This window comes from Trachymyrmex cornetzi, unplaced genomic scaffold (assembly GCF_001594075.2).
Source record: "Trachymyrmex cornetzi isolate Tcor2-1 unplaced genomic scaffold, Tcor1.1 scaffold482, whole genome shotgun sequence".
NCBI classification, from domain to species: domain Eukaryota; kingdom Metazoa; phylum Arthropoda; class Insecta; order Hymenoptera; family Formicidae; genus Trachymyrmex; species Trachymyrmex cornetzi.
Window position 1 is genome coordinate 355,665 of NW_017299641.1, and position 16,844 is coordinate 372,508.

At 32.6% G+C, this 16,844-nt stretch overlaps 1 protein-coding gene across 1 annotated transcript; it reads left to right on the plus strand.

Annotated features, from left to right (window-relative positions):
* Window positions 1–2,435: 2,435 nt before the first annotated feature.
* LOC108765335 (uncharacterized) lies at window positions 2,436–14,272 on the plus strand. The gene is made up of 4 exons (XM_018514013.1): window positions 2,436–2,817; window positions 7,278–8,368; window positions 8,931–10,628; window positions 13,768–14,272. Exons 1-4 carry the CDS (start codon window positions 2,794–2,796, stop codon window positions 13,889–13,891), a joined length of 2,937 nt encoding a protein of 978 aa, XP_018369515.1. The 5' UTR covers window positions 2,436–2,793; the 3' UTR covers window positions 13,892–14,272.
* Window positions 14,273–16,844: the final 2,572 nt, after the last annotated feature.

The window sequence follows — 16,844 nt, forward strand, 5'->3', positions numbered from 1 at the left end:
GCCGTCGACAAAGTTTCGCGCGTCTCCGGAATCCCGTTGATAAAGATCTGTACCCGATAATTAAAACTCGCTTGAACGAGAAAGAGAGATGCGCCATGGCGAAACAATGGTACGTGTATGAAAACGCAATAACTACTGCGACTTTTCTGATGAGTCATTTTAAACGCAACGGAAAAGAACAATTATATCTGACATGATTTATTTAATTTGTAAGGCAAGAGAGAATAATGCAATATTTTCGAAATTTTTGCAGTAATGTATTTAATAATCTGTAATATTGAAGAAAATTTTTAAGCTTATTATGTGATAATGATATAAATATTTATTTTTAATTTAACAAAAATTACTAAATGCATTAGATGGGACAGAACAATCGCTTGGAATTACAAGTAAAAAAAAACAAATCAATTAACGAAATATATATAATATCTGGGGTGAGACTCATTATGAATTAATTTAGAGGAACGAATCTCTTCACAGATAGCCGATCTCAGCTGCTCGAAAACGCGATTATGCTTTTATTCGCATATATGCATACTTTTGAAAATTAAATAAAGATTATAATATTCTTTATGTTTAATTTTATTATTGTTTATAATTTAAGAAAACAAAATAATTTTGTAAGAATCTGCAAATTCAAAATTAAAGAATCTATAAATCTGGAATTGTGTCCTATAAATCAAGAATATTGTTCTATGAGATTTCGTGTTTTGAAAACTGTACAAGTTCGAAATGAAAGCGGTGCAAAATTGAGAAATAAAGAGCGAAATATAAATACTGAGAAAGTATTAAGAGGAAACCGGAGATAAAGATGTAATGACGTGGTTCAATCGTCGTCCTGAATGTGCAAATTCTTCTTGGCAATGGTCCGGTAATTGGAACAAACGGAAGTAACGCATTATTGCTGTAAATTAATTTCGTCATGCATAAATAAAAGTTATTCCAATTTGCAGAGGAATCCGCGAAGGTTTATTTTTGTTTCCTGATTAATGACACAGAGAGATTTCTATATTTATTTCCTTCTTTCTCTCTTCCTTTTTTCTTTCCGTCTTCCTCAATTAATAAAATATTTTCGGTAACTCATATAAATAGTGTTCTCCTAAAAGTTTTTTATACAATATAATAAATTTTGTTTTTGCTAAAAAGTGTCTGACATTTAATTTGAGATTCAAATTTGCATAGAAACTGCAAATTGAATACTGGTCTTCTTTTTCATATTTGTAAAACACAAAAAGTAAAAGATAGATGTCTCGAACGGTTAAAAGAACTCTGAAAAAGAACTCTCTGACAAGAAGACTGGTTTTTGTTAAATATACAAGTATACTTTTCTTTTCCATTTAACACTTGCCACTTAAATTGTATACGAAAACATTTTTAGCGTGTGCCTCCTTTATTTTTGTAAATAAATTGGAAAAATAAGAAAAGAATTATTTCACTTTCGTAAAGATTAACTTCGATTATTTGTATACGATGGACTAATTAATATATTAATGATGACTTAATATATATTATCAATAATTTTAATTGTCTCGGATGTCTCTTTTAAAAATATGAAAATTCAGACCTATAAGTCAGGCTAATCAGAATCAACGCAGATCAAAGAGCGTAAGGAACTTCTTACAAAAAGAAAAATTTCTTCAATCAATTCGTTGTTCAATCATCTTTATTAAAAGTCTTGGACGTTTCGATTCTCTTTCGATTTTTCTTCAGCAATCATCTTAATACTAATTTAGATTCTGCAACGGACGATATAGGTTACTCTCAGGTTTCCAAAACTAGTAGTATTATCTAAATAATATTTTAGAATTATGAAATGTCAAATTTATAAAAGATTTTTGATAGAGTAACTCACCTATGGCGCTCGCAAAATCCCCATAATGAAACTTTGGATATTGAGTTAATATTAGAATTAAATTATACAATTAACAAAATATAGTCTCCTTTTGTCTGTTCGGAATGTCGAGTATTAATAACGACAAAATTGAATTTAACAAAGGTCAGACACATTGATTTAAGTCATAATAAATAAAATGTTTAAGGTAGTATATTCATCGAAATGTATTAACTTCCATGTGATGTCTCTCTTATTTGTCATAGAAAAAATATATACAAGAATGAGAAACTTTAAGTTGGAAATAGTAACCAAGAAAACAAGACAAATTTAGCCGTAAATACGGTATCACATGCAGACTCCTACACACATCACCATCCATATTCTATATATGTATAATTTATCTTGTGGAGCATATTCTTTTAGTATTAATAACTATTGTATTTCCTCCAACGTTGATGCATAAGCAGTCTCTTTTAAATCTAATCGATATCGATTGATAAGAGAAGGATCAGCCTCCCCTCTCCACCCCGGAAGGGTTAAGCACGGACGTCTTACGCCGCTACGGAAGAAGACGAAGGCGGGCGCGGGAAGTAGGTCGGAGAGAAGTTTCGCTCATACGTTGATCGGGCGCACGAGGAGCTGCTGGCTGAGCGGCTCCGTCAGTCTTGTGAAGATATTCCGGGAGTCAACAGGTGCGGTAGGAGCCAGGGAGCCTCCGGACAGAGCCCCTTCTTTCTCTTTCTTCGTCGCTTTCGTCTTTCGTCTGAAGGACCGGAGCAGAAATTTCGCGATTTGCGCGACGTTTTCTGAATCGCGACGACAATCGGTGACAGTCGCATATCATGCAGTCCTGAAGAAAGTTCTTCGTTTTTCCCCCGCGGACCTCGTGCATCTTTCTCCGCGCCGTCTAGTACTTTTTATCACAGAAACTGCTGGGAAATCCAGAAAATCCAGAAAACATGACAACGATGAGGAGATGCCAGGTAAATTGTTTTATCTCCTTTTTTTCTCTTTCTTTTCTTTTTCTCTCCTCCTTCTGTCGTTTTCTTTTTTCTATTTTTACCGCTTAATCCCGGTTCCACCAATATAAGATTAATTTTAATTTCAGTTTTACTTATTTATCTTTTTCTAAGATTTTTATAATTAATGTAAAACAGTCAACGACTCTTAAAATTTAATAACAATATAACGATAAAACAGGCAAGTAAGAGTCGATTCTTTAAAATGTAAATATATAAAAACTATTAATAAGAGGTAAATATATACATAATAAAAACAAAAATATCATTATGTTATCTTTGTTTCTATTACGTATGTATTTAACTTTTAGTAATAATTTTTATTCGTTAATATTTTAAAGAATCGACTCTTTTTTGCCTGTTTTATCGTTATACTGTTATTCTTAGAATTCTTAAAAATAGTAAATTAAACAGAGATTAAAATAAATTTTTCATTAGTGTGGAACCGGATGCTAATCGTTAAGAATACATGTTAAGTATAGATACCTGTCGCGTGTTTAAGATAAAGTGATTTTCGAAGAAAGTTTTGTGAATCCTTGTCGCGCATTCCGAAGAATAATTAAAGAAACGTGGAAATTACACACAGTGAAAAATTTTTTTTTTTATTTTACTTTTCAGTAGAAAGATTTTGCTATCACGGAACATTTCACCGAACAATCGAAAAGTTCTCGGTTGCGAAATGTTAAAAATTACACAATTAGTTGATGTCCATATTATAAAATCGCTTGTTCAGACTAAAGTAAATATTTCTTCATTGCTTTGATAATCATGTGTGTGCCTTTACCTCTTTTAAACAGTATCTACAGAACATTAATGATTTCACCTGCTAAAACTTTTATGAATGAAATACCGATGAGCTCGAAGCCTCATGATTAATTAATCCGTAAAAAATGGTGGATAGGCTTCTTGGTTACGTAAATATATATACGGCTTATCTCTATTCATGATCGGCGCAATAACAAACCGTGAACGATACCGCACGTTGATCGCGGGTTAATCTTGATCATCTCTCACCCGTGCTTAATCGATCGGCACGCGTGAAACCCGATCTTCGTAATCGACAATCGGCGGTAGAGCGTGGGCGGTTTCCAGATGAATGCACGCGACAGCCATCGAGGAAAAAACTAGATCTAGACTTAATTGTCGTGCAATTAATGTCGACCCGCAGATTTTCTGGAGCGGAAACCACGAGTGACATGCATCGGTGTGCCACACATATCATTGCGCTGCATATTTTGACCTCGCTTTAATATACGCGAAGTTTTAATTGATTGGGATTTATTGTGACCTACACAACGAAATTTGGTTTTTCAAATGGAAAAATACAATTATACATATATATAATTATTTTTATCCAAAATAAGTAAATAATAATTTATTAATTATTAAATATAAAGTTTCATTTTTCAATTTTTGATATAAAGTCTTAGATTTAAATAAAAAGACAAACAGAAACTCATATAAGTATGAAATTTAATCTAACTTAATAAATTAGAGAGATAACTTCAATAGCTGAAGAAATAAATATTCTTAGTATTTTAATGATTAACTTAGTCAAAATTGTCTTCTAGATACGACAAAATATAATTACTGATTGGACTTAGGTTTTCAACTTAGATATTCGCACAAAGAAATTTTTTTTAATTATTTTAAATGTATAATTATGAAACTATAGTTGGATTTTTATTTTTGACAGAGCAATTTTAATTGAATCATATTAAATTAGAATTTTTAAGATTTTTATTCACACATTATTTTCATAAATAAATATCAGCATTTAGCATATAGTTATGTTAAATACTATAAAAATTCCAAAATAAATACATACATTTATCGATGTGCATTTATCAATTTATCGAAAATGAATTGTAAATACGAATTTTATGAATTACAATGCAATACATTGCTTTGAAGAAAAAATAAATAAATTGATTTAAATAGAATATATATATGACGCTTTCAAAAATATTTTTGAAATAAATATTCAATTATATATACAGTGAGTACAAAAAGTATTCGTACAAAGAAAATATTTTTTTTTAAATTTTATTTTTAAAAATTAAATATTATCTAACGAGAAATGAGTCATCGAATTGATGTCAAATCGATATCGATACGATGATTTCAACATCAATCCGATGTCGATTCGACGTTTAATTGATGATCATTTCTTGCTAAGTAATTAACAATTTATTCATAAAGTATAAAATAGATTGTATATTTCTTAAAATTATATATACCAAAAAGATGTGTATTAATTACAGAAAATGTATCATCTGAAAAATAAGCGAAAATTAAAAGTTCCATTGTTTGGATACTCAAAAACTATTCGTACAGTCGGGAAATTTAGTTTATAATATCAAAAATACATGCAAAGCTTATTTGTATATGTTAGAACAGAATGTATTCATTGTATAAAATTGCTAATTAATGTTTATTTTCTACAAATAAGACTTTTTTTATAAAAAATTTCCTTATACGAATACTTTTTGCTCTCACTGTATATATATATAAAATTAAAAATGAGGTATATAAATAGATACGGATCTTCAAATTACAATTTAATTAATTTAATTATAACCACGCTTTCGAGAATATTTTAAAAACAAAAGTTCAATTATAATTGAAAATGTGAATTTATATGGGACAAATAAATAAACAAGCACATACACAGTTTATACGTTATCAAAATTAATTCAGATTGTAAAAAGTGCTCCATTGAATATCGATATCAATAGTTGACAGTTGTCTATCGAAAGTCATCGGGATGGAAAAAGTGGATCGTACGCATGTTTCCTGCTGATGTATATGTATATGATGCGATACGCATCGGCCGTAGGCGAGTTAATGCACGCGTGTGTTTCGTGTAAAACGTGCACGGGGAAAGCATGTCGTTCCATTTCACTTGTCGTTAGAACACACTCGGTCCAGAGCCACCTTTCACGATTTTATTTCATTTTATCCGCTTTTTGCGCGTACGCTATTAGAAAGTATTTTTTCTGCTGTAATACACATCGAACTTCAAGTGCGCGTACTTTAACGGCCGGATGTTCGGACGTTTTCTCGTTCAGGATGAGTGATTTCTAAAGCTTACACTCCAAATAATGATATTCTCTAATCTAAGGAAACGAGATTAATGGTTTATTAATATTAATAGCACGTTTATTAATATTAATAACAAATTCATTAATAATTAGCGAATATTCGGCGCAATCGATCGTCAAGAAAATATTTCTGTTATCAACTTAATGATAGATATTTGTATTTCGTCGCGAGTATTCCGTCACCTAATTTCGGTACGTCGAGATAATATTTTATAATTCACACGCAATGACTCAACAGCAAATTTACGGCGCAATCGCGCGAGAATTGTCAGCTGCGCGTAATTCCAATCAGGGATAATCGTCACGTTTGATAATAGAAAGTAACCCGCCGCTCGATTACTACATTGCTATTTTCTAATGCCTGGAAAGAATGTCGACAATCTCAATGGGCTATTAAATTTCTCTCGTCGCCGAACCGCTGGAGCGTTGCCGACATGGCCGATTCATCCGTTACAAATAAATCGAGATGCATTGACAAGAATTCGCGGGATGCGACTTGAAAATCACACAGCTGAATGTTTGCCGGTATATTTATTCGTGCATCGAGCGAATATAAACCCGCACACAAACTGCAGATTTCTAGGGACTCATAAGGCCGACTTTCGAAAACCTTTTTAAAACTCATTTCGCATTCCGGTCATCTTCGTTTGTTCTTCGATCGTCGCTGTATTATGCATGTACGCAACATCAGATGAACACGCTCACGCAAGAATTATAGTGTGCAGTATCTCTGATGAAGCGGTACGAAGAAATCGATGTGTCGATAAAAATTATCAAACAATAGAAGTCAACTATAAATTCAAGAATATTCCGCAACTTTGCATAGATCTAAAGTAACACTTCTCTCGAACACACTTTTCTTTTAAATTTTATTCATATTGATAGTGTGTTTAATCCGCGCTTATTCTGTTTTCTGTCAATGATTATTATGTTGTTACATTATTATGTGCTATTATTATATTATTATTATTTTCTATTATATTCACATTGTATTATCAGCTAGGCTCATGAAAGCAGTCTTGCTGGCGCTTCACCTTTTTGCACTTCCAATAAATAGAATTAAATTAAAATCAAATTAAATATCATATTACGGCTATTATTAATTCAAGAAAGAAGTTTAGGAATCTGTTATAATCGTTAACATTAAGCATTACTGACCTTATGTGAATAATCAATTCAACGCAATAATTAATATTACGTGTTAAGTAAGCTAAATGTCAGTATAAAAAATATAATTTAACAGAAATGTTTCAAGAATTATATGACGAATGTTTTAAGAATTATATGAATTTTATACTAAGCAATTCAATTTTATTTCAGATTACTATTTTTCTGTTCTTCGTGGCTTTAACACTTGGCACATGCTATGACGAGTTACCAAAACCAGGCTATACCAGAACGATGTTGAAAGTTTCTCGAAGTCTTCCGGGCGAGACGGAAGAGCTGAAAGTGCGAACGAGCGAAGGCAACGTCGCCACTTTAATCGTTAAGCGACGAGACAAATCATCGTTCACCAATGATTCGAAGCTTACACCAAAACCTATTCAAGAAGAATCGAACTTCACTGAAGAAAATAAAAGGAATTTCTCAATAAATCTGCAGAATGAACCGATGCTCGATGAGAAGAACGAAGGCAAAAGGAAAGATGAGGTGCGAAAACTTGAGGAAGCTCAAATAGAACAGATCAGGGCGACGTTCTCCAAATTTTCAGAACCGAAAGATGAAAAATCAGATATTAATCGAGCCAATAAGAGACTGACATCTGAGAGAAGTCAGCCTATTAGCGTAATCGATTATGGGAATTGGACGCCGTTGGACGCGGAAGGAAGAGCTTTGAAGCAAGAGGAGCCGGAGGAAGAGGAAGAGTATCGAAACTGGAAACCGTTGCAGACGAACTTGGATACTGCCGTTGAGGAAAGAACAAACTATGACAGATTGGGCGAAGCATTCGGCAGCGATATCCTGTTTGCCAGGAATTTCCAGGACCGAGCTCAGAAGAACTTCAAACTTAACGACCGAAGTGTTGCGAATGAGGACGGGTTTCATTATATGTATATACCTCATATAGTGTCTACGAGGACGAATATTGGTGCCAACTTGTCGAAAAACCGAGATGGTAAAGCTGTGCCTCCGGAGGTAATCGTTCGATCGGAGATCAACGTGAAAACTACACCAAAGAGATCGCCCTTGTCATTGGACATCGATGGCACGCCAATAGTTCATGGTACTAGAGTGTCCGATGAGCCTATCGACAAAATACAAACCTGGAGAAACGCTCGGGTTATCAATAACAAGCTTGTAACATCCGAGGGTAGTTCGACGGTTACCACAGAGCCTCTTGTCGAGCCTTCCGACGATAACGCGGAAAAGAAAGAGAAATTCGAAAAGTTCTTTAAAGATGTTAATCGAAGGTAAGAAAAGATTCGATTTGTAGAAAATCGGCTGAGTATGGTCTAAGTAAGACCATACTCAGCCGATAAAGAAATTTTAAGAACGTTTAAAACAAAGATCAATATTATCGTATCCATAAAAACGTAAAAAGAGTATAATAGATAATAATGTAAAATTCAAAAAATTCGGAATAAAAAATGATCAAAGTTGTGTCTCTTATATTTCTGTTTAGAAATTGTTATCTTTTTTTGTTAGTCATTTGTATGTTTCTTTTTTTGTACTTTATAATTATATTAATTATTTCAGTTATAGTAGAATTTCATGTATGTACATATAACGTTCCATTTATACAAGCAAGTTCGTGCTCAGTTCGAAATATATAAACTCATAGCTGAGCTCTTATTATCCTAAGTATGGTGCTACAGTTAGGGTAATAAGAGCTTGATGTATTGGAACTCCAATTTTCTGAACATTAGCTCTTGTTATCGGAACTCTTCGGATAAACGGAGTTTTACTGTACTTATTAGTGGCACTAGTCGTATTGAACGATTCCTATAATTTTCTGATTTCTCTTTACGCTAGGTACGGTCGCAACTACGACGAAGAAGCTCACAACGTGTACTTCGAGTGGGATCCAAGAAATTACAAAAGCGAAGCCTTGAAAGCCGAAGTTTATGAGCCACGTAATGACCATTATCGCGCAAGCATCCACAAGAGGATGTTACATCCGGATGGCATCGCGAACTATCCGATTTCTCAACGTTACACCCCCGAGAGTCAGACTATAGCGCCGGTAGCGTTGAAGCCCGGCGCTCGTGCGCCGGTTCTCCAATATGCCCATCCAGAGCTGGGCGTGCAACCGGCCAAGATCCTAAAGAATGAGAAACGCCGACCGGATAATTTCCCGGAAAACCAACATTCATTTACCGAGCAACGTCATAAAAAGAAATATGTGCTGAACAATAAGAACCTCGTAGACAGTTATACCACGAAGAACTATTATCCGAATCAGCACTTTTACGGCTTGAAACGACCGTACGAACCGTCCCTTTGGGTGAAGATTTCCGAAAATCTGAAGAACCAATTTTCCACTGGAGTCGAGAGGGTCTCACAATTCACTAGGCCGGTGATCGATCCTTTGGTAGAGGCCACTCATAAAATCTCGCAGAATCTCGGTCTATCCAAAGGTTCAACCAAGGAGGCTCAAAACAAGATCGACACCGTCGCGACAGGTACTAGCATCCTAATCCCGGCTCTAGGTCTCGTCGCATCTGGCGCTGCGCTCGGCATAGGCGCCGTGGCGGTTGGTCGATATCTCGACGTCGATGTTCTGAAACGATCGAACGTGGACGAAGACGATCTGGAGCACAAGCGTGCCTTGGAAACTGGAGCGTACTTAAAAACGATCGAGGATGAGAATTTAAAATTGAATGAAGCGACACCGCAGACCTTGTACGTTCTGCAGAATGTTCCTCAGAACGATAAAGCGAGAAACGAAGATATGGATTCGGCAGAAAGCGACGGAGTCTTCTTGGTTCTGGAAGAGGACAAACGAAACGATGAGAAAATTGAGAATCGAGAAAGTAAACAGGTGGTGGATGAAGCCGATTACGTGGAAACCAATAGACGTAAAAGGAGAAGTCTCGATTATCTAGATATCTTCAAGGCGGATACTGACATGAAAAATCTGGTACGCAGCAAGCGCTTTCAGAGGAAAGGTGCCGATTCCATCAGCGAGATCGTGGAAATCGATCTGCCTGCTGGCTCAGATCGCATCGATATCACTGAATTCCTAATTCCAAAAAAGAATAAAAGGAAACATTCGAGTGAAAATGCTATTCTAGTTGTCGAAGACAGCTTGAAGATCCCAACAGAAAATTTTCAAGTAGACACGTCAAATGAGAACATATTGAAAACCGCTGCAAAGATATTCGGTGATAATTCGCGGGATGCAGCTACAATAAATGAAGATAATAGACAACAAGGAAGAAGTTTGAGAACCGACGGTGCATTTTTCATGTTGGACAGATTGCAAGATTTCAAAAGTAATCTCGAGAAGGAAACAATAAATAGGAGACGAAAGCGAAGCGTCGAAAACAACCAAGAGCTTCTGGACACGTTGCAGAATCTGGAAAACGCAGAAGTGGCAGAAGTTGCTCACATACAGGGCGAATGGACGAACACACCCTGCGCAAAGAGGATATTTTGCGATACGATGATCCAAAGAGGTTCAGATGCCTCAGTGCTTATGGAGAAAAAGATGACAGCGTTACTAAGACTGTGAGTAATTTTGATTTATCACATTTCTTTAATCTGTTAAAAAACAAATTTTTTTAATCTGTTAAAAAACAGAAATCTCTTAATTTTAATATTTTACATTTGAAAATCGTTGAACGACCTTAAAACTTAATTATTATAATTGAATGGATGATTTATAAAAATTTAATAAATGATAAAATTAAAAAAAATTTAGTAGAATAAACAATTATTTCAGTTGTGTCTTTTACATTTCTGTTTACAAGTTATTATTTAGTCGGAGAAAAGTAATCTTGGTTTTTTAATTTTTGTTAAAATGAAATATTAATGTTAAAATAATTTAAAAAATTTAAAAGAGTATCAATTAAAATAATTAAATAATAATTAAAATAATCAATTAAAATAATCAACATAAAAGATCATCTTCAATTAAAATAATTGCCATTTGAATATACTATTTTCTATCATCTTTCTAACAAAAATCGAATTTTACTGTGATAAAAAACCGGCTCTTTGGCCGAAAGTTATCGACCCAATTTTTCATTTTAACTGCGTTTCGAAAATATTCTATGTTTAGACCATGTTGAATAAAATAGGTGATAGTTCGATGTCCATTGAGTAGACTGCATGCGAGAAAACTTCCTACTGTAAGTCCATTAAGGTTTTTATTATGCATAAAATAGAATAGAATTGTCATGCTGCAAAATGATCTTCATAATAGGTCAATAACCTTTTTATAGCCGCAGAATCCAACTTTTGTCAGAAAATGGTAGAAAATAATACGTTTAAACGGCAATTAATTTCATTGAAAATAATCTTTTGAGAATTTTATATTTGAATAAAAATTTTTTACAAAAATCCCGAATTACTTTCTCTTCGACTTAATGTTATCTTATCCTGTTAGTTTATTTTTTGATTTATTTGATTGGTTTATTTAAAATTTTTGATATAAATTTTGATGTTGTTATTGAGACGCATTATGCATTTAAATATTTCATTATGCATTTAAATATTTCATTTCTTCATTTTTATTAATAATTTTATTAATTATTTTTATTTTTGAAGTAGTACTTAACAAGTTGTTCCAAATTATTTTATAATAATAATTGATTGCAATATTACAAAGTATAATTTCTTATAAAAAAGATATTATAACTGTAAGTAATAGTTCTTTATAGTTATAATAAAAAAATGTTTGTGGTTGGATTAATTGAACTTTTGATTAAAAATGGACGAATCAGAGTTTTCTAGTAAAATCTACTCAAATTCTAATTAAATAACCAGAACTTTAATTAATATAATCTGGATTTTTTAGATCGTTCGTTTTCGGTGAGACATTTTTTTCAGTATAACATTTATAAAGTAATGTAACTACACGTACATTGCGTCATGCTCATTTTATTATATAACAAATCGTATTTGTTGGCAGTGGTAATTCAAAATATAATGAACGATCGCATCGATTCTCGCCGTGTTTTCATGAAATCATATAAGCCAATTTAATTGGCCTAAACTATCAAGCACTCAAAACGTCAAGGAGACGCCGATAACAGCCAGTCGGACAGAACTTATAGTCCGAGCAGTGGATAACTTTCTTCCAGCTTTCGCCGACGACGTCCTACTGACTGATTCGACTTTTACCTCTTAGCACAGTTTCACTGTATGCGCACGATGTGCCCTGTCCGCTATCGCGTTGGTCATGTGCGATAGAAAAAAAGAAAGAAAAGTCGACAGAAAGAGAAAGACTTGAACATGTTATCGAAAATAAAAGAAAAAACGAGACAAAGAGAAAACTCTCGTGCATCCAATGCGATAACTTACTTACCTCGCGTTCGCTTCTCTTTCCAGTTCTTAATCGCGATTAATCCCTGTCGGATCGCTTTCTGATGTGATTTCATCAGCATCACAGTAATTAAGTGAAATGTGTTATTTCAAATGAGTCATCTTGCTAAAATTCATCACTGCGTATTGGAAGTATTAATTACGAATATTTATTCATAATTATTGATATATAATTACGTATTAAATAAGTAATATATAAATTAATATAATTAATATATAATTATATATTAATTAATTTGTAACAAATACCAATGCTTTTTACACACTTTTCTACTTTTATCATTCTAGTATAGTCGAGACTGTTTCATCTGTCTCTTATTTTCGAAAATTAAAAATAGTTCGTAAAATTCGAGGAACTTTGAAATGTTTAGGAAATTTTGTTGAGAAAGATGGATGAGTATGGATGAGTATCGATGAGTATTGAAATAAGTTAAGAAAGCAGGATGAGAGAGAGAGCTCAAGTTCTCGCGAGTAATTCCGACGATATTACGTGTTCGTTATCCACGAATGGATTGTTAATGACAAATATGGCATTTCCTGTACCGACATGTGAAACATATACCATTATACAATTCAATTCATTGCGGACGCGTGCATCCATATACCGATGAGAGAGCGGAATTATATCATGTACTATGTTGTAATGCATACTATCCCCGAGCAAGCAGTTCTCACATACGTGACGAGAATTTACGGGACAAACCGCATTTCTAAAAATAGCAAGAATTTCAACGTCCAATAAAAGAAGGACAATATAAGTTTTCTTTGTCAGTTTTCTGCTCATGATATACATACGTGCTTTTAAGATTTTAAAACTATTCTAAAACAGTTTTTCTCCCATATATTTGGATTAGTTATAGATAATCAATAGATGTTAAATTAAAGATAGTCAATATGAGATTTTACTTTTCCCAGAAAAATATTCTGCTCCTTTTTGTTTAAAATTGAAAAATAATGTTTTAATTAATAATGAATTGCATTTGTATTCTGGAAATATAATTAAATTTTACTCTGGGTATATATAATTGTGATGTATATCTAATAATTAAATATATTTAATTAGTTTTTAATTAATTATTTAATTAACAAATACAGTAACTTTTAAATCAGTTTGTATATCTCGGTGCGTCTTAAAGAAAGCGAGTTAATTGGAGCGAGCGATCGTTAATGGAAAACATGGGAAGATTAAAAGATCCGCAATCTAGTGCACACCTAATTAGTAATTAACTGCGTACGGTGTCGGTCATTTGTCGAAGTATGTCTCCAACTTTCTAATAGTTTGTTATCCTACACTAATCGACATTTACGCGTGTACTTACAGAATTCAACCTGGAGCAGCCGCACAGGTGTCCAGTCACTTTGAGGAGGTCATGGACGCTGTCAGGAGACACGACTGTTCCAGCTTCCTGTGCCCACAGGCGAAACCCAGCAACATCTTCTTTTAGACACGCTTGTAGTTCTTAAATTGCGACTCTTCTTCTACCAGTTGGCATTTTCAACTCTAGTTAAGTTCTGCTTGAAAAAAATATTTTTCTTTTAGCGTTTCGTTGCAAATACATCCTAGAAATCCAGCTGGTTAAATCTTTTTTCTTTTCTTGGCCACAGCTTAGAAACTATCTCGACATTTCCGTTAGGAAACAATTATTTCAATTAACAACGGGAAATATTTTCACACCAAAAATACAGCTGTTACAGTAAATCTTGTATATATTATAGATACTTAGTAACAACACGCGAATTCTTTAGCTGTGTATAATAGCTCTCACGAAACAACAAAAAAATGAGAATAAAACTTTTTTTAATCTGAAATTAATTAAACGTTATTCAAACATATATATATATATATTATATATATATATTATCGATATATAAAAATGCCAACAATAAGTAAAGAGTTAATGCATCCCCCTTCCAAGACTTGCCGGGTATATTAAATTCGCATGGTGTATGAAATTTTTTTTTTATTAGTGGGTGACTCGCATGATTGTGATCAGTTGTATAAAATCTTTAACGTGATCTTTAAGAAAATGTTTCGTTAATTTACATTTGCAATAATTTTGCAATTAAACAAGTTTCTGTCACATATTGAATCAGCGACGAGCCAAAATGTACATATTTGCCAGCGAGGCGATTTTATTTAATATGCACTCGTATTTGTAGCTTAGATAATTAAGTATAAAATTTAAGAGAGAGGATGTAAGTTCGGCGGTGAGTAAGTTGCGTCTTCTGCAATTTCCGAATGTTCACCATATTACCTAATCGTCCTTTGATGAATTCCGTCGCTTCTTCTCGTCTCATTTCTGATTTCTGCGTTCCGTTCGAATATAAATTATATCGTGCGTAAAATATAATTTATTTCGACGCACTGAGAGATCAGAAACAATAGAAATATTACATGAGGATATATTACTAATTCAGAGAGAGAAATCGTCGTCAATCGTTAGGAGAATATATTTATTTCTGTCCTTACGTATAAAATTATATTTGTATAAATCAACGAATAAATAATATTTTTTACGACACATGTGCGGTATTTGAGTTTTTTTATTTACTCTTTATACTTCAGTGACATCTGTTTGCAGATTTTGAACAACTGCTAGAAATTAAGCAATGGTCGATGTTGATAAGCGGATGATATCGGGTAAATAACTTGCTTATAGTCGAAAAGAAAGTGCTGCATTCACAATATTCGATTCAGCGCATGGTGATTACTACTCATGTTACTATTGATTGTTATCCGAAAGGGTTTATAGAAGTACTCACAGATGGTAGCGGTTTAATTCTCTCTGTGTACTGAGCAAGCGCAAAATCACAGCGGTTTGGTATAATCACGAAGAACGAATCAGTTAAACGATAATTTTTGCTCCGTGAACTGCAATGAACGTCAATGAAGGTAGAATATATCTCGAAAAAATAGCAAAAGTATGCACCGCGATATTTTACTAAAAATATAGGCGTGTCATGTGAAAGTTATGTAATACAATATAGTATAAAAATTATAGTTTCGATCATATGTGTTGTTGATAGAAATTTTTATTCCGGTTTAAATTCTGTACAATTTTCAAAAACATTAATTATAATTAAATTACTATTATTTGTAAAGTAACAAATTAATGGGATCTTATATTATTAAATAACTTGCTTCATGTGAAATATTACTATTCACGCTGATAATAATTTTCAGTTTCCAATATTTTTCTAATTTTAATCAATATTAATATTAATCATTGTTAGACGTTACAATTTATTTCTATTTTCTTAATATTGCAAAGATATTTCTACTCTTGAAGTGTTATATATCCTATTTGTTACTTTAATATGTTGGCTATGAAATGATTTTTTAGTAAAAGATGCTTAATAAACATATAATAACAGTTACATAACTAACTGTCACTCATAAATAAAGGGGAAGGGGAAGATAAAGGGAATAATTCGCTTTTAACAATTTGCCGCAAAAATCCACGAGAATCATAATTTTTTTCAAGGCGACTATACATCTGTCATAGAAGTTCGGAACTTTATGTTCTACGAAAGTTTGCGAGAACCATCAGGTATAAAACTTTCTATGCTAGCAAATGCTTGCTTTCTCGACATATAGATTGTCCCAAAGTGTTTTTGAGTGGTAAAATTGAACGATGTATAAATTGAACGGTTAATTCTGGTGATATGTGCACGATTTATTTCTGATTTCCCTCTGTAGACAAAGGGTTCGGAAACTTTAGTTCTTAGAAAAACGAAATACAATTAAAATAGAAATTTTTTGTCAGAATTAATCATTTTATAGAAGATTTTTTTTTAAAGAGAGTTATAAACTACTAAGAGAATACTTTGAAGTTTCAGCTTTTTAGAAAAATGATAAATAATATTTTTTTACATCATCCATTATTCACCTCTCATTATTAATATTTCCTCTGAGGAAGTCAAAAAAAATATTACGATTGAAAAAAACTTACAATATTCAATACCAAATTATAAAAAATAATACATATAAAGTAAATTTTAACTGTGATACCTATAATTTAAAAACGTAACAAAAAGAATTATTTTGCTGAGAAGTATTTAAAAATTTAGCTAAATACTGAAAATAATTTTATTTAGACCATCAAAATAATTATGTGTGACGTACAAACTGACTGCTAGAATGTTAAATCTTTTGCAGCATTGTCATCAAAGCTTAAGCATTCTACGTATATAATTATTTTGATGATCCAATGAAATTATTTTCAGATCTAACTACATTTTTAGACACTTCAGTAAAACTTCTTTCCGTACATTCGTGAAATATTATAGTGATACTTATTAGCAAGTCAGAAAAACAAAATTTTAAAAATACACAAAATAATAATGTTTCTTCTAAGTTAATAATAAATAGAAATATTCCTTTAATTTGACGAAATT

Excerpts from the sequence above, each read along its gene's own strand:
- LOC108765335 (XM_018514013.1), top strand. The coding sequence starts at position 2,794 with ATGACAACGATGAGGAGATGCCAG. Across the intron at positions 2,818-7,277 it reads CAACGATGAGGAGATGCCAG|ATTACTATTTTTCTGTTCTT; the intron begins GTAAATTGTTTT and ends ATTTTATTTCAG. Across the intron at positions 8,369-8,930 it reads TTTAAAGATGTTAATCGAAG|GTACGGTCGCAACTACGACG; the intron begins GTAAGAAAAGAT and ends TCTTTACGCTAG.